Source organism: Lepidochelys kempii, chromosome 3 (assembly GCF_965140265.1).
Source record: "Lepidochelys kempii isolate rLepKem1 chromosome 3, rLepKem1.hap2, whole genome shotgun sequence".
Lineage (NCBI taxonomy): Eukaryota > Metazoa > Chordata > Testudines > Cheloniidae > Lepidochelys > Lepidochelys kempii.
The window spans coordinates 90,116,252-90,144,230 of NC_133258.1; the positions used below are offsets into that span (position 1 = coordinate 90,116,252).

General features: G+C 44.2%; 1 protein-coding gene across 6 annotated transcripts in view; it reads right to left on the reverse strand.

Annotated features, from left to right (window-relative positions):
* GOPC (golgi associated PDZ and coiled-coil motif containing) overlaps window positions 1-27,153 on the reverse strand; it is a 66,633-nt gene extending 39,480 nt beyond the window's left edge. For 2 of the 6 annotated variants that reach the window (XM_073337144.1, XM_073337143.1), the window contains exon 1: window positions 26,857-27,153. In XM_073337144.1, coding sequence (XP_073193245.1) covers window positions 26,857-27,147 — 291 coding nt within the window. In that variant the 5' untranslated portion in view covers window positions 27,148-27,153. Of the gene's footprint in view, window positions 1-750; window positions 3,610-14,519; window positions 16,473-26,856 lie in introns of those variants that run through there. The other 4 variants (XM_073337142.1, XM_073337141.1, XM_073337146.1 and 1 more) reach the window with 3 other exon arrangements.
* Between the last annotated feature and the right edge of the window lie 826 nt (window positions 27,154-27,979).

The window sequence follows — 27,979 nt, forward strand, 5'->3', positions numbered from 1 at the left end:
AGTGCGGTACAAAACGTCTGTAATAACCGGCCAAGCCTAAGAAGGATTGAACCTGTTTCTTTGACTTTGGGACAGGCCACTTTTGGATAGCATCCACTTTGGCCTGTAGGGGGCTGATAGTTCCTTGACCCACCTGGTGTCCAAGGTAAGTCACTCTGTTTAGGCCTATTTGACACTTCTTAGCCTTAACAGTTAGTCCTGCCTCCCTTATGCGCTCAAGGACTTTTTGTAGATGTTCCAGGTGGTCTGCCCAGGAATCCGAAAATATGGCCACATCGTCAAGGTAGGCGACTGCATATTCTCCTAATCCCGCTAGGAGACCATCTACAAGTCTTTGGAAAGTGGCGGGTGCATTTCGCAGCCCGAAAGGGAGTACATTAAATTCATACAGCCTGAGATGTGTGATGAAGGCTGACCTTTCCTTGGCAGATTCATCTAGCGGTACCTGCCAGTACCCCTTGGTTAAGTCCAAGGTAGAGATGAACTGGGCCCGTCCCAGTTTCTCTAATAGTTCATCTGTGCGTGGCATGGGATAGTTGTCTGGGCGAGTTACAGCATTTAGCTTACGGTAGTCCACGCAAAAACGTATTTCCCCATCTGGTTTGGGAACTAGAACCACTGGAGATGCCCATGCACTTTCAGAGGGGCGGATTACACCCATCTGTAACATATCCTGGATCTCCCGTTCTATAGCAGTTTTAGCTTGAGGAGACACCCGGTAAGGTTGGACCCTAATTGGGTGAGCATTACCTGTGTCAATGGAGTGGTATGCCTGTTCAGTCAGTCCTGGGGTGGCTGAGAACGTTGGCGCGTAGCTAGTGCACAGCTCCTGGATCTGCTGTCGCTGCATACGCCCAAGGGTCATGGAGAGGTTCACCTCTTCCACACCACCAGCACATTTCCCTTCGTAGTAGACACCTTCAGGCCACTCAGCGTCGTCTCCTCCCTGGGCTGTAAACTGACAAACCTTTAATTCTCTGGAATAAAAGGGCTTTAGAGAATTAATATGGTACACCTTAGGCTTTCGGTTGGAGGTGGGGAATGCTATGAGATAATTAACGGCTCCCAGGCGCTCCTGGACCGTGAATGGCCCTTCCCACGATGCTTCCATTTTATGGGCCTGGAGCGCCTTTAAGACCATGACCTGGTCTCCTACTTTGAAGGAACGCTCTCTGGCATGTTTATCATACCAGGCTTTTTGCTCTTTTTGAGCATCCTGTAAGTTTTCTCTAGCAAGGGCTAAAGAGGTTCGGAGGGTGTTTTGTAGGTTGGTTACAAAGTCCAGAATGTTAGTTCCTGGAGAAGGTGTAAATCCCTCCCATTGCTGCTTCACCAACTGCAATGGCCCCTTAACCTCACGGCCATATACAAGTTCAAATGGGGAAAACCCTAAACTGGGATGTGGTACAGCTCTGTAGGCAAAGAGCAACTGCTGCAATACTAGGTCCCAATCATTGGAGTGCTCATTTACGAATTTACGTATCATGGCCCCCAAAGTTCCATTAAACTTCTCCACCATGCCATTTGTTTGATGATGGTAAGGAGTGGCAACCAAGTGATTTACCCCATGAGCTTCCCAAAGGTTTTTCATAGTTCCTGCCAGGAAATTAGTCCCTGCATCTGTGAGGATGTCGGAGGGCCAACCTACCCTGGCAAAAATGTCTGCTAGTGCCTGGCACACACTTTTAGCCCTGGTGTTGCTTAGAGCTACTGCTTCCGGCCATCGGGTGGCAAAATCCATGAAAGTCAGTATGTACTGCTTTCCTCTGGGTGTCTTTTTCGGAAAAGGACCCAGAATATCCACAGCTACTCGCTGAAATGGAACTTCAATGATGGGGAGTGGCTGGAGAGGAGCTTTGACCTGGTCTTGGGGTTTTCCCACTCTTTGGCACACCTCACAAGACTGGACATAGGTAGAAACATCCTTGCCCATTCCCTCCCAGTGGAATGACCCCCCCAAACGGTCTTTGGTCCTGTTCACCCCAGCATGGCCACTAGGGTGATCATGGGCTAAGCTCAAGAGCTTGGCCCGGTATTTAGTTGGAACTACCAACTGTCTCTGAGGATGCCAGTCTTCCTGGTGTCCCCCAGAAAGAGTTTCCTTGTATAAAAGTCCTCTTTCTACAACAAACCTGGATCGATTAGAAGAGCTGAGAGGCGGTGGGTTGCTCTGTGCCGCCGTCCACGCTCTCTGGAGGCTTTCATCTGCTTCCTGTTCGGTCTGGAACTGTTCCCTTGATGCTGGAGACATCAGTTCCTCATTGGATTGGGGACATAGGCTTGGTCCCTCTGGAAGCGATATAGGGGATGGAGCTGTTTCTGTTGACTGTGAACCGCTCTCCGCTGGTGCACTATGTTGGGATTCAGGCTCCGGCTGAGCCTCTTGTGTAGGGTTATCGGCTGCTGCCAGTTCAGGTTCGGTGGGGCCCTCTGGTGTTGAGGTTGCAAGTACTGGATTCAGTGCTGGCACGGGGTCTGGTGTTGGTTGTTTGGCTGGTTCCGGTTCTGGGACTGGTTCCGTCTGGGTCTCTGGGACTGGATCCACTACTGCTGTTGCAGACATTGGCCTGGGGTCCGGGTCCATCACCTCTGACCGGGCCCTGATAGAAGTTTCCGGAACAGAGCTAGGCCTCACGGCTTGTTTAGCCTGGCTGCGGGTGACCATTCCCACCCTCTTGGCCTGCTTCACATGATTGGCCAAGTCTTCCCCCAACAGCATGGGGATGGGATAATCATCATAGACTGCAAAAGTCCACATTCCTGACCAGCCCTTGTACTGGATAGGCAACTTGGCTGTAGGCAAATTGAAAGAGTTGGACTTGAAGGGTTGAATCGTCACTTGGATCTCTGGGTTGATTAAATTGGGGTCCACTAAGGAAGCATGGATAGCTGACACTTGTGCTCCGGTGTCCCTCCACGCGGTGACCTTCTTCCTGCCCACACTCACAGTTTCCCTCCGCTCCAAGGGTATCTGGGAGGTATCTGGGCCTGTGGACCTCTGGTGTGATTCCGGTGCAATGAACTGTAATCTGTTGGGGTTCTTGGGGCAGTTGGCCTTTACATGCCCCAGCTCGTTACATTTAAAACATCGTCCAGCTGACGGGTCACCGGGGCGAGGTGGGTTGCTGGAGAACGGGGTGGTGGGACGATAAGGGGTCTGGAGGGTTCTTTGGGAGGTAGGTGGGGCTTTGGGCGGCCCCCGGTAATAGGGTGTGGTCTGGGGTGGTCCCTTCTGGTCTCCGCTCCAACTGCGACCAGTTTTCTTCTTCTCTGCCACCTCCACCCATCTGGCTCCAATCTCTCCTGCCTCGATTACAGTTTTGGGTTTCCCATCTAGGATGTATCTTTCTATTTCCTCAGGAACACCCTCTAAGAATTGTTCCATTTGCATTAGGAAGGGCAAATTTACTGGAGATTCAACACTTGCTCCTGATACCCAGGCATCCCAATGTTTCACAATGTGGTAGGCATGTCGGGTAAATGACATGTCTGGTTTCCACCTTAGGGCTCGGAACCTCCGACGAGACTGCTCGGGTGTTATCCCCATTCTGACTCTCGCCTTGGATTTAAACAGTTCATACTTGTTCATATGTTCTTTAGGCATTTCAGCTGCCACCTCAGCTAAGGGTCCACTGAGCTGCGGCCTCAGCTCTACCATGTATTGGTCAGTAGAGATGTTGTACCCAAGGCAGGCCCTTTCGAAGTTTTCTAAGAAGGCCTCAGTATCATCACCTGCCTTGTAGGTGGGGAACTTTCTGGGATGGGAAGTGGTACCTGGAGAAGGATTGCTAGGGTTTGTTGGTATATTCTGCTGGGCCTTTATCCTCTCCATCTCCTCCACATGCTTCCTTGCCTCCATTTCCCTCTTGTGGGCAGCCTCCTGTACCTCCTTCTCCAGCCGCATGAGTTCTATCTGTCTTTCATGTTCCCTTTGTTTTTCCTCAGCCTGAAATTTGGCTAATTCCAGCTGTAGTCGAGCCGAGGATTTGGCCATTCTAACCTCTCTGTTTTTAACTAACTTTACACCCGAGGTTTAGAAATAAACAAACAAAACTTGGCTGTAAAATTTTGCTGTGCTGGAATAGAATACCTATTCTCTGATAGTGATTGTCAGCCTACAGAAAAAGACAATTCCCTTGTCTCTGCTCTGGGCCCAAATTAAAGTAAAAAACCTCCAACTACTTGAAAACCTGTTTACCCAGCCCAAAGAAAAAAAAATTTCTTTTCAAACCTGTGCTCCTTGTAAAACAAAAAAAAAATCAAAATCCTAAAAAAAAACCCCTGCCACTTTTGTCTCCAGGCAAATGGGTAGAGCACACACCCCCTATTTACTTTTAGGAAGAAAAGAAAAAAAAAACCTCTGGGTTGGAAGACTGTGAATTTCCCTGCAGGAGTTAAGTACCCTGCCTCCAGGCAAAGAAAACCTGCAATTCACAAGATAATCCCCTTTTGTCTCTGCTTGGCCACAAAGCAGAGAGAAACCAAGCTGCTTTCAGTTTCAAAGCTGCTTCCTGGACTTCCTAAAAATTCCTTTTTAAAATCTGTATTTCTAGTTCAAAAAATCTCAACTGGATCTCAAAATGATTTCAGGTTAATCCCACCGCTGTGCCACCATGTCACGGTTCCTCCCCCACTCTGAACTCTAGGGTACAGATGTGGGGACCTGCATGAAAAACCTCCTAAGCTTATCTTTACCAGCTTAGGTCAAAACTTCCCCAAGGTACAAAATATTACACCTTGGACTGGCCGCTACCACCACCAAACTAATACTGGTTACTGGGGAAGAGCTGTTTGGACGCGTCCTTCCCCCCAAAATACTTCCCAAAACCTTGCACCCCACTTCCTGGACAAGGTTTGGTAAAAAGCCTCACCAATTTGCCTAGGTGACTACAGATCCAGACCCTTGGATCTTAAGAACAATGAACAATCCTCCCAACACTTGCACCCCGCCTTTCCTGGGAAATGTTGGATAAAAAGCCTCACCAATTTGCATAGGTGACCACAGACCCAAACCCTTGGATCTGAGAACAATGAAAAAGCATTCAGTGTTTTACAAGAAGACTTTTAATAAAAAATAGAAGTAAATAGAAATAAAGAAATTCCCCCTGTAAAATCAGGATGGTAGATATCTTACAGGGTAATTAGATTCAAAAACATAGAGAACCCCTCTAGGCAAAACCTTAAGTTACAAAAAAGATACACAGACAGAAATAGTTATTCTATTCAGCACAATTCTTTTCTCAGCCATTTAAAGAAATCATAATCTAACACATACCTAGCTAGATTACTTACTAAAAGTTCTAAGACTCCATTCCTGTTGTGTCCCTGGCAAGAGCAGCATACAGACAGACACAGACCCTTTGTTTCTCTCCCTCCTCCCAGCTTTTGAAAGTATCTTGTCTCCTCATTGGTCATTTTGGTCAGGTGCCAGCGAGGTTACCTTTAGCTTCTTAACCCTTTACAGGTGAGAGGAGCTTTCCCCTGGCCAGGAGGGATTTCAAAGGGGTTTACCCTTCCCTTTATATTTATGACAACAACTCTTACACTTTACACAACTCCCAGGACACCTTCTACAACTACACTTTCACTTAAAGCACTAGAATCCTCTCATATTCCATCTTACAGTGGCCTTTGTAATAAAAGCCCTGTGCCCTGCTACTAACATAACCTACACGATTCTGCATTAAAATGCTGCATATTGTGTCCTCTCTCCTTTGCTCACACACAGAAGGTGCAAAACGTAGATCTTATCTTATCATAATCACAGGTCTATCACACAGCTCAAAGTAATTCACGAATGTCATCAAATCAAAAACACACCTTTACCAAGCAGGCCCAATTATTTCCTCCAATATGTAGGCCTGGTCTACACTACAGAGTTTGGACAATGTAACACAGCTTACACGGACCTAACTCTGTAAGCATCTACACTGAAATGTAGCTCCCACCAATGTAACTTGTCCACTACACTGACTTAACTCCACCTCCGCTAGAGGCGTAGCGCTTAAGTTGATGTAGTTAATCGATGCAGTGTCGCTGTAACACACTGAGTTGCTGACATTGACTGTGGCTGCAGAAACTGTCCCACAATGCCCGACCCTGGGGATGAGAGTGAATGGATTTTAAAAAGAGATGAAGAGCTTGTACATTTCAGCAACTGTGGGGCTGGAAGAATAAAGGTATGTGCGGTAAAGGGGCATATTGAGATACTGCTGAAAGAGGGCAGAATTAATTACATGGACAAATTTAACTGCATTTTCTGGTTTTGCTCACCTCAACTTTCTGCAGGGAGACCACCCAGCAACCTTAACTTTGGGTTAATGTAGGGGTTTTTTTGCCACTAAACATTATATCAGGGATCAGCAACCTTTGGTATGTGGCCCGTCAGGGAAATCTGCCGGTGGGCCGGGACGGTTTGTTTACCTGCAGCGTCCGCAGGTTCGGCTGATCGCAGCTCCCACTGGCTATGGTTCGCTGTTCCAGGCCAATGAGGGCTACGGGAAAGTGGTGGCCAGCACATCCCTCAGCCCACGCCGCTTCCCACAGCCCCCATTGGCCTGGAACAGTGAACTGCGGCCTGTGGAAGCTGCAATCGGCCGAACTTGCGGATGCTGCAGGTAAACAAATCGTCCGGCCCACTGGCAGATTTCCCTGATGCGCCGCGTGCCAAAGGTTGCCGATCCCTGCATTATATATTAGTCCTAGTAGCTAGTGCCCTTTATCCATAGCATTGCCAACTCCCACAATATTATGAGACTACTACAGAAAATCCCATGAAGAAATTAATAATTCTGTATCTAGGGCAGAGTTTGGATAAAGGGTAGTAAATAACGGTGGGCAGTAAATAATGCATGACCACACACTGAATGAGAAGAAAAAAAAATATTAAATAGCTACTGATTAAGTGAGGATGAGGATAGCATTCTGTGGAAAAATAGCATTTGATCACTGTGATAAATAGTTCAGTTTCCCACAATATCTTTGAGAAACCTTATGAAGTCTATTGCATTGAATGCAAAGTTTATGTGTTACTGCAGGATTGGAGGTAACTTCTGGGGAGGTTCAGGGGGTGGGGTGGAGACATGGTCAATACAAACCTTGGGAAGCTTCAAAAGGACTATTTTAAACAATGAGCCCAACAAGAAGGAACTTCTGAGTCAAAGTTAAGTGGGTTTCCTATTAAATACCTAGAGGGAGGTGATTTCAAATTCCTACCTCCAAACCCAACCTTTTGAAGCTACGTCCTGAGGAGGGAACCTGTTCCTAGCATCTGAATATCAAAGATTGAAGCTATATAAAGAAGAAACTGACTTATTCATGTGTTCTTGTTATGAACATGCAACCACAGAAAAATCCATGTGGGATCTGAAGGACTGAATCCCTACCAGATCCCTTTTTGGAGCTGGGGGTGATCTCTGATAAGCTCATTATCATTCATGTAGGTTCTTTTATTTTTTTAATATGTTTTCTCTGTAATGCTTTTACTTTAAGAGTAAATGTGCTTGCTTATAAAATGTTGTGAGTAAACTACGGTGGGCAATAACACAGTTTATCGCCCCCCAGTGCAGACACTGGCTGTTTAGGCCACCTGGCTTGCTGGGAATAACACAGTGTAAGCAGGGAACTGTACAGCCTAGAAAAACCCTGGTCAAGAGGGAGAGAGAGACATGGGTCTCCGCCAACGAGACAAGACAGCAGGGGAGCCAGAAACTTTTAAGTGGGTGCCTTGGGTGGACCACAGAGGGGGAATACAAGTGCAGTTACTCTGAAATTGCAACGATCTTGTAATTAAAGGCTGTATCAGAATGCATATACACAAAGGGGCTGAGTCAAGCTTACATGCACAACCTTACCAATCTTTTAATATCGTTTTTTAAAAATATGTATTAGAAATTACAAGACAAAGGAAAAGTGTCATATCATGTTATGAGAGGCACCCATGACTGTCATGGAATTTTCAGAGGAACCAATCAGGAGAAGCAGCATTGAAAAACAGAATGTTTAGTTTTAAGATCAAAACAGTTTGGGAGAAGCCATTTGAACAGCTATAATGGTAAAACAGCAGGTTTGGCCCTGGAGTCACAATGAAGGGGCTACTTTATATATTTATTAATCATATCATATCCTTTATGTAATCTGCTGATTCATCCACAGGGAAGAGCTCTAAATGATTGGCAATTCCACTTCCAAACCTTTATTTTCCTTAAATTGCAAATGTACTGCAAGCATAGTGTATTTTTGTGCATCAGAAATCTCATTAACTTCCTTGGGTGCACAATGCAGTTAATGAGAGGCATTAAGTACCTGTATTTTGATGTATTAACAAATATCCTGCTTTTCTAACTGCAGTATTTACAGGAATAAACCTGTCTTCTGTTTGTTAAAGTTCTTTTAGCTTGTCACAGTAGGAACTGTTGTGGTTTCCTCTCTATGAAGTAAACTTGTGTAATCCCAACTAAACTGAAGAATGTATAAAGGAAACCAATGAAGTACACTGTGGCACAAAATAGGCATATCACAGCCTTAAAAAAATTACAGGACAATTTATTAGCAATATTTTGCCTGGTATCAGTTTCTCTTTCATAGCAATAGGAGCTCAGGAATATGGAGAGCACACCTCTTAAAGCAAACAAGCATGGCTAAGCAATTTTTCACTTGGTATCATTTTCACCCTTGACAAACACACTGCCTAAAAATATATAACCTATAGGACAGAAAAATCAAACATTTTTAAAGGACACTAAAACTATCCACTATTTTAACCTTATTAAAGACAACATAATATATGTATCATAGCAAGCTATTATCAAGGTAGTCAGGCAGCATAGGTCCCAGCAACAATTGTTAGTTAAAAAAACCAACCATGAACTAATTACAATGAACTAAACCAACTGGAAGAAATATTTAGAGGTCTAATACTGCTGATCCAGCCGAGAAACAAATATGTGTAGTGCTGCAATCCATCAATACTAGAGGCAGTCAATAAAAATTAAAATGGCAACAATATTATTAAGGGCTAACATGCCATGCAAGTGATGGGAGGTGCCACTCTGAATACTATTTACACTACGAAATTGACTCACTTCTTCCAGCACTTATCAGCAGTGGGTCATGCTGAATTGGAGCAATAAAAAGTCTGACAGCTATTGTAAACAGGACACAACCAATGTTTAGCACCATTACAGAAAGCACGGAAGAAAGACAGTGGGGTCTATTGGATTGGGCACTGGACACTCAGTATTGGACTAACTTGGTTCCCAGTGAAACCAATGGTAGTTTTACCACTGCCTTCAATGGGACCAAGTAAGGCCAAATGCTGAGCTCTTTTGAAGAAAAGAAGACGACGGGGAAAAAATCACTTTTGGGGTCTATTCTCAGCTCTGCTACTGACTCACTGTGTAAACTTGGATAGGATATTTTGGCTCAGGCCCTAACTTCACTGAAATAAATCAAAATGTCTCATTTACTTCAGTGGGCAATTCATGAGGCCTTTAACCTCTCTGTGCCTCGATTTTCCCAACTTCAAAATGGAAATGATACTACAAGTATTTTGAGATCCATGGGTAGAAAGGGCTAAGTATACTGTTATTAGTGTTGACAGAGATTTAATGAAGTTCAAGGGCTCAGGGAAGAACATCTGCCATTAGCAGAAAAAGGAAATTTTTGAACTATGAATATTGTATGTGTTTCAGTTTGATGGGGACCTCTAAAAGAAAATATTGTGAAGTTATAACTATCTATGGAATAGACTAAGAAGAAAGGAAGACATAACCAACAAAAGGGCCTCTTTTTCCAATGTGCATTTGGTCCATCAAGTGAGGCTCTCCAACTTTTTACCACATATATTCACATTTTTCTTCATCTCCTTTGATTCACTGTCCCAAGTATAATCCTTTACATATTCACTGTAAAACTGTTATCCCAAAGAACTTATACCTCTGCAAGGTTACAGCTTTCTAAAGCATCTGTGAGCAACGTTCTGTTTCAGAATGAGTTACTGCTTTAATCACTGTCATCACTTTGACCTATATCAAGCTACTTTTTAACCCTGAAATGCAAGTATCCTATTTTTAGTTAAACTGCAGGTCCACATCATCATCATCAACAATGGAATGATCTTGACTCTGCAATAAGGCAATGACCCAGAAGAAGAAAAATTTTAGTTAGTTTCTGGTAAGTCCACTTTTTTGGGGGGGGGGGGGGGAGAAAGAGGGGATATACTTTTACTATTTGCCAGAAATTAAGTAGCACTTCTTAAAAAGGCATTTACAGCTACAAGATATAAATGAAAATTTCTCCCATTGAAAATATTCTTAAAATTTTAAACATGACAATTTTGCCTGTTGTGCACAGGGAACAAAATAATCTCAGAGTTAAAATTCTATTGTTTAAATACATTCTGAGCTATTTTGCAAAGGATTCAAAAATATTGTTGGAAAAATTCAAAGCCTGCTTCTCTAGACAGAAATTGTTCTATTTTTTATTAAATGGGTTTCTTTATTTCCTACTTTCAAACATTTATAAGATAACATCAACAAATCATCTTAGTATAAATGCATTCTCTGACGTGGAAAAATAGTCAAACTGCCAATGTTCTAATTAAATTGTTTTCATTTCTGTGATGATTATATTTCAAGTTCTTGTACAGTTCCATAAGCATTTTACCAGGAACGGAGGTGGGACTTTATAAAAATGCTAGCATTATTCAGTCAACAATGCAGTTCTTTTTTGATTTATTATTGGATATCCTGCGTCAGCTCCTCATATTTAGACCTCCCAGAAGATCAATTTAGGAGCACCCAGTCCACTTATTCATTTTTTCCTAGCAAGGTAAGTGTCAAAATGATGAAGCTTGATTGAAAATTATTACTTATTTGTATTACCATAGCACATAGGAGCCCTAGTTACGGACAAATCCCCATTGTATTTTGTACAGCATCTAGCACAAGACAGAGAACTTACAATCTAAGGTCTTGTCTACACTGGCACTTTACAGCACTACAACTTTCTTGCTCGGGGGTGTGAAAAAAAACAAACATGCCCCTGAGCGCAGCAAGTTTCAGAGTTGTAAAGCACCAGTGTAGACAGTGCACCAGTGCTGGCAGCTACACCCCTCGTGGAGGTGTTTTTTTAAAAGAGTGCTGGGAGAGCTCTCTCCCAGCACTCTGCCATGACTATACAAGCCATGTTAAAGCACTGCTCTAGGACTATGTGTACACTTAAACTGCTACAGAAGCAGTTGTGCCACTGTGGCGCTTCAGAGTCAACACTCACTATAGCAATAGGAGGGATTCTCCCCTTGCTGTAGTTAATCCACCTCCCTGACAGGATTCTTTCATCAACCCAGCGCTGTATATATCAGGAGTTTCGTTGGTTTAGCTACATAGCTCAGGGGTGCAGATTCTTCACACCCCTAAGCAATGTAGCTGGGTCACCTAACTTGTCAGTGTAGATCTGGCCTTAGCATTAGATAAAAGACAACAGATGGATGCAGACAGGGAAGTACAAGAAAACAATGAAACAATATTGGTCAGCATGATACACAGTGGTCTCAGTACACAAGCAGCCTAACTGACGTCAAGTTTTTTGTAGGCATCCCAGCAAATGAGTTTTAAGGAGGGATTTGAAGGCAGATAAAGAGATAGCTTTAAGGATGTTTATGGGGAATGCCTCACAAGTGTGAGGGGCAGCATGGGAGAAAGCACACAGGTATCTGTTTGAAAACTTAACAAGTGAGCAATGGAGGTGACATCATATGTACATTGAAGGTGGGAGTCAACAGCTCAATACCAAATGAGATAATAGATAGGGTGGGGATTGACTGTGATGGGCCTTGAAAGTGTTTATAAACAGCTTATTTTTAATGTAACAGAGAAGAGGAAGCCAGTGGAGAGATGCAAAGGGGTATCACAATTAAAGTAATAGGCTAGGGAAATGAATTTGCAGCACCATTCTGAATGGATATGAGAAGGGCAAGATTGTATTGGTCAAGCCCAAAGAGAAGAAAGTTGCAGTAATCAAGACACAAGATGATGAGAGCTTGCACAAGAGTTTTAGCAGTATGGATGCATAAGAAAGGTCATATCTTATAGAAGTTATGCAGAAAGAATCTGCAAGATTCAGATATAACCTGGATTTGAGGACCTAAAAAGGTCAAATATGACATGCAGGTTATGGGCCTGAGTGACAGGCAGGATGGTGATGTTATCCACAGTGATCAAGAAAGGAGGAAATGAGGAGGGCTTTGGGGAAGATTAGGAGCTCTGTTTTAACCACACTAAACTTCAGTTGATGGCGAGACATCCATGAGGAGAGTCAGACACAGGCCAAGCGGAGACAAGTCTGGAAAAGAGAGGTAGATCTGAGTGTCGTCATCATAGAGATGGTAGTTGAATTCAGGTAGATGACACTACCCAGAGATAGGATGTAGAGGGAGAAGGGAACATAGGACAGCTCTATGGAACCCCACAGAAAGTTGGGAAGGGAATACTGGAAGGCTTCCAAGGACACAGGGAAGTTGGCTTTGTTCTACCTTGACAATTCATGCCATACATTAACTCCTATTCTCACACCAAACTTCTGAACATAACCACGAACTATATCAAAGTGACTAAGATGCATTTCTTAATGCTTTTATGAAGTTTGTAACCACTGAGCTCTCGTATCATTGTAAGGGTAACTCACGTTAAGACATTTAATTTGTTATAGAAGTACTGTGAACATGACCAAAACAAACATATATTAAAAAAGGAGAAACTTTTATTGGATAAAAGAGACCATGATCAGACAAAAAACAATTTTTTTTCAGTTTATTAGTTAACCACCAATAGTGTGCTTGACACTGTTAAAAAAAGGCACTGTACATTACTTCAAAAATGCTTCATGCAGATACAGGGGTCCATATATGTGGACTTCTTTGCACGATCAGGACACACATCTGTTGGAATGTAGTTAAACACTTAAGATGTTCTGTGGTTGAAGGGAAAGCAGTGGATGTATTGTTTCTTGACTTTAGCAGCGCTTTTGACACGGTCTCCCACAGTATTCTTGTCAGCAAGTTAAAGAAGTATGGGCTGGATGAATGCACTATAAGGTGGGTAGAAAGTTGGCTAGATTGTCGGGCTCAACGGGTAGTGATCAATGGCTCCATGTCTAGTTGGCAGCCGGTGTCAAGTGGAGTGCCCCAGGGGTCGGTCCTGGGGCCGGTTTTGTTCAATATCTTCATAAATGATCTGGAGGATGGTATGGATTGCACTCTCAGCAAATTTGCGGATGATACTAAACTGGGAGGAGTGGTAGACACGCTGGAGGGCAGGGATAGGATACAGAGGGACCTAGACAAATTGGAGGATTGGACCAAAAGAAATCTGATGAGGTTCAATAAGGATAAGTGCAGGGTCCTGCACTTAGGACGGAAGAACCCAGTGCACAGCTACAGACTAGGGACTGAATGGCTAGACAGCAGTTCTGCGGAAAAGGACCTACGGGTGGCAGTGGACGAGAAGCTGGATATGAGTCAGCAGTGTGCCCTTGTTGCCAAGAAGGCCAATGGCATTTTGGGATGTATAAGTAGGGGCACAGCGAGCAGATCGAGGGACGTGATCGTTCCCCTCTATTCGACATTGGTGAGGCCTCATCTGGAGTACTGTGTCCAGTTTTGGACCCCACACTACAAGAAGGATGTGGATAAATTGGAGAGAGTCCAGCGGAGGGCAACAAAAATGATTAGGGGTCTGGAACACATGACTTATGAGGAGAGGCTGAGGGAACTGGGATTGTTTAGCCTGCAGAAGAGAAGAATGAGGGGGGATTTGATAGCTGCTTTCAACTACCTGAGAGGCGGTTCCAGAGAGGATGGTTCTAGACTATTCTCAGTGGTAGAAGAGGACAGGACAAGGAGTAATGGTCTCAAGTTGCAGTGGGGGAGGTTTAGGTTGGATATTAGGAAAAACTTTTTCACTAGGAGGGTGGTGAAACACTGGAATGCGTTACCTAGGGAGGTGGTAGAATCTCCTTCCTTAGAAGTTTTTAAGGTCAGGCTTGACAAAGCCCTGGCTGGGATGATTTAATTGGGGATTGGTCCTGCTTTGAGCAGGGGGTTGGACTAGATGACATCCTGAGGTCCCTTCCAACCCTGATATTCTATGATTCTATGTGTGTGAGTGGAGGGGTGGAGAGTTACTTTTTTTCACAACAGTAGCCTCTCCTCATGTAACTTATATCAAGTCTCCATTAACTAATACATAGTTTACAATTCCACATCTGATTTTGGCTATTAGTCTTCTGGCCTGCAGGCTGCTGACACTACTTGTATCTTACTAAAAGCTAAAAGGAGTACTAGTGGCACCTTGGAGACTAACCAATTTATTTGAGCATAAGCTTTCATGAGCTACAGCTCACTTCATGGGATGCATTCAGTGGAAAATACAGTGAGGAGATTTATATACACACAGAACATGAAAAAATGAGTGTTATCATACACACTGTAAGGAGAGTGATCACTTAAGATGAGCTATTACCAGCAGGAGAGCGGAGAAGAGAAAACCTTTTGTAGTGATAATCAGGGTGGCCATTTCAAGCAGTTAACAGGAACGTCCGAGGAGCAGTGGGGGGTGGGGGAAATAAACATGAGGAAATAGTTTTACTTTGTGTAATGACACATCCACTCCCAGTCTCTATTCAAGCCTAAGTTAATTGTATCCAGTTTGAAAATTAATTCCAATTCAGCAGGCTCTTGCTGGAGTCTGTTTTTGAAGTCTTTTTGTTCTAATATTGCGACTTTTAGGTCTGAAATTGAGTGACCAGAGAGACTGAAGTGTTCTCCGACTGGTTTATGAATGTTATAATTCTTGACATCTGATTTGTGTCCATTTATTCTTTTACGTAGAGACTGTCCGGTTTGACCAATGTACATGGCAGAGAGGTATTGCTGGCACATGATGGCATATATCACATTGGTAGATGTGCAGGTGAACGAGCCTCTGATAGCATGGCTGATGTGATTAGGCCCTATGATGGTGTCCCCTGAATAGATATGTGGACACAGCTGGCAACGGGCTTTGTTGCAAGGATAGGTTCCTGGGTTAGTGGTTCTGTTGTGTGGTTGCTGGTGAGTATTTGCTTCAGGTTGGGGGGCTGTCTGTAGGCGCGGACTGGCCTGTCTCCCAAGATTCGTGAGAGTGATGGGTTGTCCTTCAGGATAGGTTGTAGATCCTTGATGATGTGTTGGAGAGGTTTTAGTTGGGGGCTGAAGGCGATGGCTAGTGGCGTTCTGTTATTTTCTTTGTTGGGCCTGTCCTGTAGTAGGTGACTTCTGGGTACTCTTCTGTCTCTGTCAATTTGTTTCTTCACTTCAGCAGGTGGGTATTGTAGTTGTAAGAATGCTTGATAGAGATGTTGTAGGTGTTTGTCTCTGTCTGAGGGGCTGGAGTAAATGCGGTTGTATCGTAGAGCTTGACTGTAGACGATGGATCGTGTGGTGTGGTCTGGGTGAAAGCTGGAGGCATGTAGGTAGGAATAGCAGTCAGTAGGTTTCCGGTATAGGGTAGGGTTTATGTGACCATCGCTTATTAGCACCGTAGTGTCCAGGAAGTGGATCTCTTGTGTGGACTGGTCCAAGCTGAGGTTGATGTTGGGATGGAAATTGTTGAAACTAGTGTTTCTATAATATAAGCATGGCTTAACAAATCCTCTACTCCATATCTCAACAGCAAGAATTAAACTTTTCCCAGAAACTGGAGGGTGGGGACTCATCCACCAATTTCTGCAGAAACTTATTTTTCATTTAAGAATATTTCTAGTCTTGCAGTTAGAAAATACACCCTCCAAACATGAACCAAGTATAAACTAATATACAGTACTGTCTTCCTGAGTGTGAAAAAAGAAATCTTAAAGCCATGTCTACAGCTTCTGTTTTTCAGGGGTTATTTCATTTATCACAATTTATTTTTAGCAATTGTTGAGTTCTATGTAATATTCAGGACTTTCTATGAATAATCTCTTTATAATGTTCCCTAGTGCACTTTAACATAGTTGTGATGGGATGTATAAATGCTGAGCAGACAGGGAAAGGGTTATGGAGGCTCCGTGCGCTAAGGTAGGTTGGTAGGGAGGAGGGCTTTAAAAGGAGGAAGCTACAGTCGGCAAAGGGGAAGCCCCGGGGCAAGCCTGACAGTGAGAGACCGACTTGGCTACCTTGCTATGAGTCCAGTAAAGCTGTTACCTAGGCATCCCTGAAGTAAGGTACTGCCACTGACCTTTTTGCTTACCCAGGGAGGGACTTGTTCTCTGAACTTTTGCCTTCCCACCACACCTGTAAACAAAGTAAGCAGGCCCACCAGGGTGTGGCCAACTGCAAGGACTAAGAGCAGGGGCGGGCAAACTTTTTGGCCTGAGGGCCGCATTGGGTTTCTGAAGTTGTATGGAGGGGCAGTTACAGGAGGCTGTGCTTCCCCAAACAGCCAGGCACGGCCCGGGCCCCACCCCCTATTTGACGCCCCCCCGCTTCTCGCCCCCTGACAGGCCCCCCAGGACCCCTGCCCCATCCAACCCCCACCCTGTTCCCTGACTGCCCACAGACCCCCTGCCCCTAGCTGCCCCCTGCTGCCCCATCCAACCACCCCTTCTTCTTGACTGCCCCTGGACTGCCCCCTGCTGCACCATCCAACCCCCCCTCTCCTTCCTGACGCCCCCTCACCCCATCCCCTGCCACATCCAACCACCTCTTTTCCCTGTCCTCTGACTTCCCCCAGAACTCCTGCCCCTGACTGTCCCCCGCTGCCCCCCCTCCTTCCTGACTGACCCCCTGGGACCCCTGCCCCCATTCAACCCCCTGTTCTCCGCTCTCTGACCCCTATCTACACCCGTGGACCCTGACCACCCCTCCACCGAACTCCCCTGCCCTCTATCCAACCCCCCCGCTCCCTGCCTCCTTACTGCGCTGCCTGGAGCACTGGTGGCTGGTGGTGCAGCTGCACCAAGACAGGCAGTCGCGCCGCACAGCACAGAGCATCAGGTCAGGCCGGGCTCTGCAGCTGCGCTGCCCCAGGAGCTCGCTGCTCCACCACCCAAAGCATTGCGCCGGCAGAGCAGTGAGCTGAGGCTGCGGGAGAGGGGAAACAATGGGGGAGGAGCCGGGGGCTAGCATCCTGGGCCAGGAGCTCAGGGATTGGGCAGGACGGTCCCGTGGGCTGGATGTGGCCCAAGGGCCGTAGTTTGCCCACCTCTGACTAAGAGTCTGGAGCCTGGACTGAGCCAACCCTGTGGTGGTAACTGGGCATCACAAGGAGCCTCAACCCAGCTAGACAGGTGCCACACAGACTCCTTTTACAGTAGTACTGTTTCAAACACAACTACATTAAAGTGCATTAGGGAACCTTTAGTACACACCAGCAGAGTCTAAACAGACCAATTAAAGTACAACACGTTAGTGCGCTTTAGAAATCACACCCTTGTCGTCTGCATTACTGCTCTGTGTAGACAAGCCCTTAGATACAAGGTGTTTCCGGGACTGGATAAACCCCTTTTCAAAATTTTTGTACTGGGGTGGGTTTTGTCAGTGTTTATAGGTTAAAACTGAAAAATCAGAAGCATAAGCCATATTTTATGTTCTGAAAATCTCATGCTTCAGCTGATCACCTACAGACACCGGGGAAGGAATTCCCTCCTCCTCCCCACCCCCCCACATACACGATGTATTCTGGGTTTTTTGTAGTCTTCCTCCTCTGAAGCATCAGAAATTGCCCTGGACTGAAGAAGAGACACTGGAGGGAGTAGGCTAGTGCTCTGAGGTGGTACTGAGAATTTTCTCAGGTGCTTTACTGATGGGCCTTGCTCATATGCTCAGGGTTTAATGGATTGCCATATTTAGGTCAAAGGAATTTTCCCACAGGTCAGATTGGCAGGATGTTGGGGAACTTTTGTCTTCCTTTGTAGCAGGGGGCATTGGTCACTTGCTAGGATCATCTGGATGTATCTCACTAACTCAACTCCTTGCTAGTGCAAGAGCCTCAGGCACTGGTGCACCTCAGTCCTTTCTGTTCTCGGTCTGTGCCACACAATAATTTAGGCTCCTGAGGACTGTACTATTTCGATCTAATTTTGGTTGTTGGGCATGGCATAGGGGTGGCTGGGTGCTGTGTAGTGGCCTCTGATGTACAGGAGGTCAGCACAGATGATCTGGTGATATCTTCTGGTCTTAAACTCTGAAAAGAGATATGAATTGCATAAGTCCCAAATCCAGACCCCATTATGCAGATCAAGCAGCAATGTTGTAAGCTGGAGAGTTCCTCCAGGGAATGAATCCTTCCCTTCCCCATTCCAGTGCACACTACAATAGAGGAACTGTTCTGTGCCTTCTGTTTCAGTATTATACAGGGCTTGCACAACAAAAAAGCAATACAAATTGTATAGCCCCCACATCTCTACATTTTTGTTTATGTCACACATTTTGTTATGGTTGCGATTTTTCTGAAGGGAGGAGTGCTGGTTGACCTATTTTTTTCTTCAAAGGAACTACTATAATTCAGAAACAATACGGTTATTAGTATGGGCTCAACTTTGGAGACATACACAAGTGCAAAATAAATTCAACGCACAGCCTGACTTGAAAAAAATATACTTCCTACTAGTCTGAGGCCTACACTTATCTGCCAAAGGCAGATACAAGAAATAAGTGTGGTCAGACTCCACTAAACAACACCTTGAGGCAATGTGTTCATGAGAAGCATAGCCCAAGATGCTGGAATTTTTAGTGTACCTGGTCTGCTTGAAGGCTTCATCTTTAGATCAGCCGCTGGCTAATAGTTACCTGATAAATTTCAGAGAGTCACCTTCCTCTACCTGCTGGAAGAGAGAGAACTCTTTTGTCTCTATATTCTTCCTCCAGAGCCCCTGAGGATCTAAGAGGGATCTCCACTACTCTACCCTTCTCCCAAGGCCACCACAAAAAAGGGACAATGGAAGATACTCTATTCCTTCCTTAGCCTCAATTATTTGAGTCCTCTTTCCTGGTGAATACCTCCAATACCTACCTCTGTTTGCTACCTTCTCAGGCAGTACAGTATCAAAATCAGGGCTTTGGATTGGAGCCTGGAGCAGTTCCAGAGAGGTTGAGCTGCAGGTTTTTGCCTGGAGCTGAAGCGGAGCTGGAGCACAGCTCCAAAGCCCTGATCAAAATGACATGATGTGTTCTAAAAAACTGACCAGAGTCTTGTTAATTGCACTCTGTTCCTAGCAAAGATAGATGCAGCAGGAGCCATACAAAAGCTGTCTGTAGCCTCAGAAACATAAACACTACACATTTAAAACAATAACCAGTAAGAACTTTAATATTTTAAAAAGAAATCTTAAGCTCTCCAACTTGCCAGAGAATGCTTTCCATTTTGCACAGGTATATAAAATTATGAGTGGTGTGGAAAAAGTGAATAAGGAAAAGTTATTTACTTGTTCCCATAATATAAGAACTAGGGGCCACCAAATGAAATTAATGGGCAGCAGGTTTAAAACAAATAAAAGGAAGTTCTTCTTCACTCAGCGCACAGTCAACCTGTGGAACTCCTTGCCTGTGGAGGTTGTGAAGGCTAGGACTATAACAGGGTTTAAAAGAGAACTGGATAAATTCATGGAGGTTAAGTCCATTAATGGCTATTAGCCAGCATGGGTAAGGAATGATGTCCCTAGCCTCTGTTTGTCAGAGGGTGGAGATGGATGGCAGGAGAGAGATCACTCTATCTTTACCTGTTAGGTTCACTCCCTCTGGGGCACCTGGCATTGGTCACTGTCAGTAGACAGGATACTGGGCTGGATGGACCTTTGGTCTGACCCAGTATGGCCATTCTTATGCTCTTGTGCTCTTACGTGAATGAGTGAAAGGATTTTTTTCAAGCTCCAATTTACACAATATGACATTTATAAATAACATTTGTATCCTGATTATCACAACCACATAAAAGAATAGGACAAACTTTATTTTACTATGGTGTTTCAGTGATTTCAAACTGTTAAAACATTCAGTTAAAGTTTAACACAGGAGCTCCACCATTCTTGTAACCCCGAGAAGAACATAAAGAACATGCTATGCTGATACAAACAGTTGTATTAAATACAAATATTTTAGACCACCGTAGCTAAATATTAAGGACCTAAATTAATGCTATAATCCAAACAAAACAAAGAAAGTTGTCCCTTAACTGAATTGTCCCTTAACTTTAATAACATTTAAGTAAAAGTATTTCATACAAATTTAGCAGATAGTAGTGAACACACCCTTAACTTCTGACTCACTTTGGCGCAATTTAAATATATTTCCATACACCATAAAAAAATGGTATGTGACAACTAGTACTGATTTGCTTGTTCCTCAGGTCAAGTTGAAAGTCCGGATGAAAGATGCTGAAACATTGGTTGGAGGACTAAAGCAACAAACAGCATCAGCTTTGTCTGTTGTGCTGAAGCCCATTCTGGACACATGACTTTTTGCAAGTTTGCACTCTTTTTCCCTTGTAGTAAACTAATAGCTAACAAGCTAACAATAAATATAAACTTCACAAGGAGTTGTTTTGGTTGGATATAAGTGAGATATCACTTAATATTCATATTTATAATAAATAATTTCCATCTCTACTGTTAGAATGGAAATACCTGTTCCTGCTGCGAGCTATTATCGTTGTATTTTTATTTTGTTTTATGTACTGATTGCTATCATTGTTTTGTACATAATTGTAGTTTTACTCTGGACTTGACTTATCATATTATTTGTACTTATTTATAAAAATACAGTTCAGAATTCCTTTTTAATCTACTGTAACTCTTGCTGGCAATTTCAATATTATGTCTGTATCACAGGAGTATTTTTTCAAGTTGCATATATGTTTTAATTGTATACCAAGAATACCCATACCTTCTAAAAACCGTTATGCTCCTTATTATTGATGTCATTATTTTAAGAGTGTTATTAACTATACAAATTTTATAATTCGGTGAATACAATTTAAAAACAAAACACTAGCACGCTAGCATTTACTCTTTGGAAGTTCAACTTTTCTTTTTTTGTCTTGTCTTTTACACACACTGATTTCTGAAGCACAAGTCAGGTAATCAAAACTTCTTAGACAAAATTCTAGGATTTCAGAAACACGAGAATATGGATTAAGTGCAGCCAATCCCTTCCTACAAGCCATGAAGATGGATGAGAAACTTATAAACTTAAACATGCATACTTCTGATGACCCTTATGAACCTGGATTTATATCAATGATATTTAAGAATACAGGCATATCGTCGCCTCCACTTCCCACATCACAAAAAAATAAGGTCACATCCCTGGATATAAAGTTAACTGGACCAAATCTGATCCAGTGGATGTTCCAAAAGACCAGATCACATTCAGTACCAACACTTCCATGCCATCATACACAGAGAGCTAGGAGTAAAGCTGAGCGCTGATTTATCTAAAATGGTCTCTTTAAATAATGAGAAAACTTAGAACGACATTTCAAAAGAATGTATGCTGGCAACATTTTTAGATCTCTTTATTAGGTTGCACTGAAAATACAAAAATAAACATTACAGACATGGTTCTTTGATTTACTGTTAGCTGAGTAAGACCCCAAACCTGTAATTTAATCTTAATCTGGACTTCACACTTGTACAGAAACCAATGGGGCTCTGTATGGATACAGGGTTCCACCTGCATGTTTGTTTTGGGGTTTTTTGGTAAGACAGAAACCTTACTGTTACCTATATATGATTATTTAATGCTCCTGGCCAGCTGAGTAAACAAGTTAATTGTATATGAGTATTTAAGATGCTGAGCAGTTATCATAATGGGCCTGATTCAGCAAAGTACTTAAGCCTACGAGAAAGCATAGGAGGCTACAATATTCGTGTGTTTAAAGTTAAACACACACGTGTTTTTGCTGAATTGCAGCCTCTGTTACTTCAAGTACAATTGATTGTCGGGGCACCTTAGAGGTTTTGGTGTGGCCTCTTTAAAGACAGTTTATGGAAGTGCAAGTCACAGTCTCATAGTTAAGGATGAGTTCAGTTTTGTACTGGAAGCGCAGGTATTCAAACACTGTTACATACAAAGAATAGAGTGTAACCTCCAAAATCGCAACATTTACTCTGAGTACAGAATACATTTTAAGAATTTATAAATAAATCCATTAGCCTAATTAAACAAAGATCCTTTAATAAAGGTAACACCCTATCTCAGACCACTTTTCATCCAGAATGATCTTAACAGTGGAATAACACACATTTGAAAACATCCTACAAGCTAAAATTCACTGAAATTTCATACATGGACTACAGTAAAATATTGGGGGTTTTTTTGGTTTTTTTTTTAACAAGTAACGGTCATTTCCCCCCGCTATTTTTCACAACAATTTCTTTTTCAGAAGAGACTGATAAATAATGTACTATAGGGAATTTCTTGAACTATTTCAAAATGGCTGTCATCTCCTATTGTTCTCAATGGGCCTGAGGCCTCACGCATTCACAGTCAAGATGCCCTCTTTCAAAACCACCACCATTGTCCATTTTTCCCAATAAGAGTGAAGCCAAGATGACTTCCAGAAAGATTGTAGCAATAGGAGGCTTACTTAATCTGCTTAACCTGAACTCTACCCTGTACTGACATGAAGAAAAACAATGAAAACAAATCTATGCCTTTACAAATCAGATTAAACTAATGTGGGACTACAGACACTATTATGGACTAATCGTAACTGTATACCTATTGCATGTTGTCACTACAGGGAAGAGTTAAGGTTGTCTGGGTGTCTTAACTATGCATCTCCGTTTGGATTTCTTTTAAATGTAATCATAACCTGAATTTCCTGGGTCTGCAATACCATTTTTACTACAGCATCCCTGGAATGTTTTTTATCCTTAAATTACTGACTATCTTAAAGTTTTACATTGCTGCCGTTCACTGTAGTAATATTTAAGTGCTGACAATATACAAACATTTTTAAGTACCAAACTCCTTAGAGCAGGAGTGTCCAATCCATGGCCCACAAGGCACTAAACTGCGGCCCTCAAGGGTAACTTCCTTGACAAGAAAATGTGTATTTAATTTGCCGAACAAACCAAGATCTTACACTCAATTCAACAGCACTTCTCTATTTGCCTGTCTGCAATGCAATAACATGACCACTACAGCTCTACAGGGGAGTTCTGATTTAAAACAAAAAAACAAAGAAACAAAACAAAAGAACATGATACAGGCATTAGTTATTTATTTGCTTATACTCTTCAAAATAGTAAATAAAATGTAAATAAAATGTAAATAAACTACTGACCTGTGTTTAAGATGCAATGGTAAAATACTGACATTTCAAGAGAATTTTAAAAAATAAATAAATTCAGAAATGCTTTGAAAACCCTTTGGAAAGTATAGAGAGGAGGAAGAGAAGTAGCACTTTGGCACCACTACTAGCACCTTCTACCTTCACAGAGCAACCCTTTCTATACAGTTGGCCCACAGTCCTGCCAACACTTTTGCACATATATACCATTACACAGATACTATGGGGATGGGCACAGACAAAAATATAAACAAACAGTCTCATCAAATCCAATAAGACAACTCACATACAAGTATCTACCGAATTGGGGGACCTTCGTTTCAGATAATCAGTAGTACTTCAATGTCTTAAAGTCAACGTATCTTACTCATCCAGATAAAAACAGAATTCATTATTTGTTTTCTGGTACTACTAACAGCTTACGTAAAAATTAAGATGACAGTTGAAACAAGTGACCTGAGTAAATGTTATAGGCAGTGCTGTTGTAGCTATTAATGGTCTCAGGGTATTTGAGAAAGACAGTGGATGAGACAATATCTTTTATTGGACCAACTTCTGTTGGTGAGAGAGACAAGCTTTCAAAACAACTCTGCCTACAAGCTCAAAAGCTTGTCTCTCTCACCAACAGAAGTTGGTCCAATAAAAGATATTATCTCACCCACCTTGTCCCTCTAAGTAAATGTTGGTACCCTGACCAAACAGAGTTTCGCTGCAGTTTCATGACCCTAATGAAGGCTTCAAACTAAAATATGCAGGTGCTTTTAAATCCTTGTAGCCAGCTACTAGATAATGGTTGTCATTTTAATTACTATATAAAAGAGAGGGACCGAATGGCTAGGCAGCAGTTCTGCGGAAAAGGACCTAGGAGTGACAGTGGACGAGAAGCTGGATATGAGTCAGCAGTGTGCCCTTGTTGCCAAGAAGGCCAATGGCATTTTGGGATGTATAAGTAGGGGCATAGCGAGCAGATCGAGGGACGTGATTGTCCCCCTCTATTCGGCATTGGTGAAGCCTCATCTGGAGTACTGTGTCCAGTTTTGGGCCCCACACTACAAGAAGGATGTGGATAAATTGGAGAGAGTCCAGCGAAGGGCAACAAAAATGATTAGGGGTCTGGAACACGTGACTTATGAGGAGAGGCTGAGGGAACTGGGATTGTTTAGTCTGCAGAAGAGAAGAATGAGGGGGGATTTGATAGCTGCTTTCAACTACCTGAGAGGTGGTTCCAGAGAGGATGGTTCTAGACTATTCGCAGTGGTAGAAGAGGACAGGACAAGGAGTAATGGTCTCAAGTTGCAGTGGGGGAGGTTTAGGTTGGATATCAGGAAAAACTTTTTCACTAGGAGGGTGGTGAAACACTGGAATGCGTTACCTAGGGAGGTGGTAGAATCTCCTTCCTTAGAAGTTTTTAAGGTCAGGCTTGACAAAGCCCTGGCTGGGATGATTTAATTGGGGATTGGTCCTGCTTTGAGCAGGGGGTTGGATTAGATGACCTCCTGAGGTCCCTTCCAACACTAATATTCTATGATTCTATGAACATGAATTTTAAACTGCAGTGAGTCTACTCATCATGTTCCAAGTACCAATATTGACCCAGGTGAGTTGTTTCAAAATTTGTAACTGTATCCTTCATGTTGAGCACCAGTTCTTTTGATTAAAGGTCTGTAATAAAGACAAAGAACTTATTCTCATCATAGCTTGTAACTGTATCATAAGCGCCTTCAAATAAGCAGTTTCCATTTCAAATATATGCCTCTAAAACTTAAGGTTTCTCAAAACGGATATCATGAAAACTACAATGCACAAGTTAATCATTTAAATGGATATTTTTAAAAGACCAAAAAAAAACCCTGTATATATCAAATATGTATTAAAAGTAATTGCTCAATGGAAAATTATTTCACTAACATGAAAAAGCTTATCCTCACTTTTCAAGCACTCACTCCCAGAGATGAGGTGCGTGTATGTGGGGGGCGGGCATTCAGGGTCACGGTGTACACCCAGATTTCTGTCAGGGTTTATATGTCCCGCCATGAACCCCACTATATACCACCAGAACCATTAAATCAGAGGTTTTCAAACTGAGGGCCGTGGAGGAACATTCAGGGGGAGAGCGAGGGGGAGGATAAGCAGCATCGCCTGGCAGCTCAGCCTCACACGTTCAGGAGGGAGCACTACCTCCAGTCTTTGACTCACCTTTTGTCTGGTTTGGGGGGAGGGGGGCTCAGCTCAAAAAGTTTGAAAACCATTGCTTTAAATTGTGCCCCCACTATCAAGAGCATTGTCTCTGCTCACTCCACAATTCCAATATCACCTTCAGTCTTCATTGCTTCTTATAGCCTGTCTCAGTCCCACTCCACATGCTCCATTGAAGCATCTCTCTCAAAATGTTCCCTTTTTCTCTCCCTCATTCAAGATTTAATGCTTGTTTTCCCCAGTAATTATACATGGAACAACTTTCCAAATCAATATTTCCCATGCATCTTCCTTCCCTTTCAAATAGCTCATAAAACCCACCTGTTTCACAGGGTACAATAAAATGGAATAGTACTTCCATAACATGCTATCCATGTTGATTTTAGTCTATTGTAACTACTCAGTAAACCACCATATTATGACTATATACATTAAATTTGTCAAGCAGGAACCCTGTCATATCGAATGTACAGCAACACACACATAAATAATACCATAAACATCAGTCTGGAAAGCACTCCTGTGAGATACAACATCACATTTGTTTGTAATGAGCAAAGTTATCTACTGAATTCATTTGTACTCTACTTTGAAATATTTTCCATCTCGGCTACTGTATTACTAATACCCAAGGGATATTTTGCACACCCATGTCTTGCTGCCAGGAAAAAACGGGATTAAAACCAAGGCCAAGGTACTTTCTTCCCACAGTCAACTATTTCTGCAATAGGCCATGCTGTAGCTTAATCGTAAGGGGGTGATCACATTAAAGGCAATTTAAGTTACTTATGAATCATTCAGAGGAATGAGAGAGCTAGAGTTGGTGGTCAATCTAACTACCCATCCAGGTTCTTACACAGTGCACATCACCATAATATCTGAGTGCCTCGAGTTTTTAAAATATACTCTTCCCCACTTCCTTCTGTAGGTAACAGTGCTTTTTTGGTTATAGATTCTTGAATGTGTTCATCTGGTTAGGTGGCTTTTTGGTTTTTGAGTTGTGAAAAGAATATTCTAAGAAAACTACGCTGAAGTTGTGTGTTTTTGTACTAGTCCATGGATTAATTAGACTAGCAGCCCATAGCTGTCATGGGAAGCCAAGCTCCAGCTGAGGCGAGTAAGAGGTGTCCCAAGAGCAGGGAGGACTTTGAACAGCAGAACAGACACCTTGAATCCCAGTCTATCCAATGGGAGGCCAGTGCAGCAATCAGAGCACTGGGGGGAAAGTCCCCCTCGGTCTGTCAAGCCCCTTTACTTCCCACCTCCCCTAACAACTCAACCCCCGGCCCCGCAGCTCCACCCCCTTCATGCCCCGTCCTTTTCACGTCCCTAACCCTTCCCCCCTCACCTCCAGCTTGTGGTTGATCTGGGACACAGTCTGCGCCTTGTGGCAGAGCTGGGCGAAGCAGGAGCTGAGGCTGGTCATTTTCTGCCGCCCCTCGTAGGTGATGTCCGCTTGGTCGGGGTCGATCTCCCCCAGCAGCAAGTCCACGTCCACGAAGGCCTTATCGAACTCCTTCTCCAGCACCTCCAGCCAGCGGAACATCGACACCCCCCCGCCCGGGGAGGCGGCGGCGGCAACCCCCCCGCCACAGGCCCCGGAGCCCGAGCCGCACGAACCAGCCCCCATTCCGGACATGTTGACTCCCCCCCCCCACCGCGGCCTGCGAGGCACCCCGTGCGCGCGCGCCCCTCTCCTCAACGCCCGCGCGGTACCCAACACACACCTGCGCGCGCCCGCCCGCCCCTCAACGCCCGCAGGACGCGGCGGCAGTACCCTCCTCCCTGGTGACAGTGGCTGTGAGAGGAGCGACGCGTCGCTACGGCGCATGCGCTAGGATACTGAAACAGGTTCCGAGGCGGCACTCTGGCGGTGGACTGAGATCGTCGATTGACTTGTGCTGCCTGCCACAACTGACACCGCATCTCAGGGAGCATGGCCGAGCCCCACCTCAGCGATCTCAGCGCCGTTGCACCACTCACACTGCGCAGGCGCTGCCTGCTCTGCGCGCTGTTTAGGCCGCGGCGGGAGGGGGTCGCTGCAGTTCCGGGCAGCGCTCGTCGCCCCTGACCCTTCTCCACGCCTGCGCTGCAGGGGCCCCAGACCTTGCTCACCGCAGAGCAGCGGCGCTCGGGGGCTTCTCCGCAGCCCCAGAGTCGTTGGTGTCGGGTCAGAGGCCGGCTTGGCGCTTAGACAACGGCCCGCGGGAGCCGCGGCTGACCCGCCCCAACGGCCTCTGCCTGCGTCTCTCGGAACCTCGCGCTCGCGGGACGTCAGCGCCTGGGCGGCCGGGCTTGCTGCTGGCGCCTCCGACCCCGCCCCCCCGGCTCTGCGGCCACCAGCACCTGTTGTAGCATCTGCTGGGGGCCAGTAGCCAAGTGGCCAGTCTCATCGTGCCCCCGGCTGGGCCCGCGCAGGGAAAGCAGCCCAGAGGCGGGGGAGGGGCAATAGGGGTCCTAGGCTCCTCTCC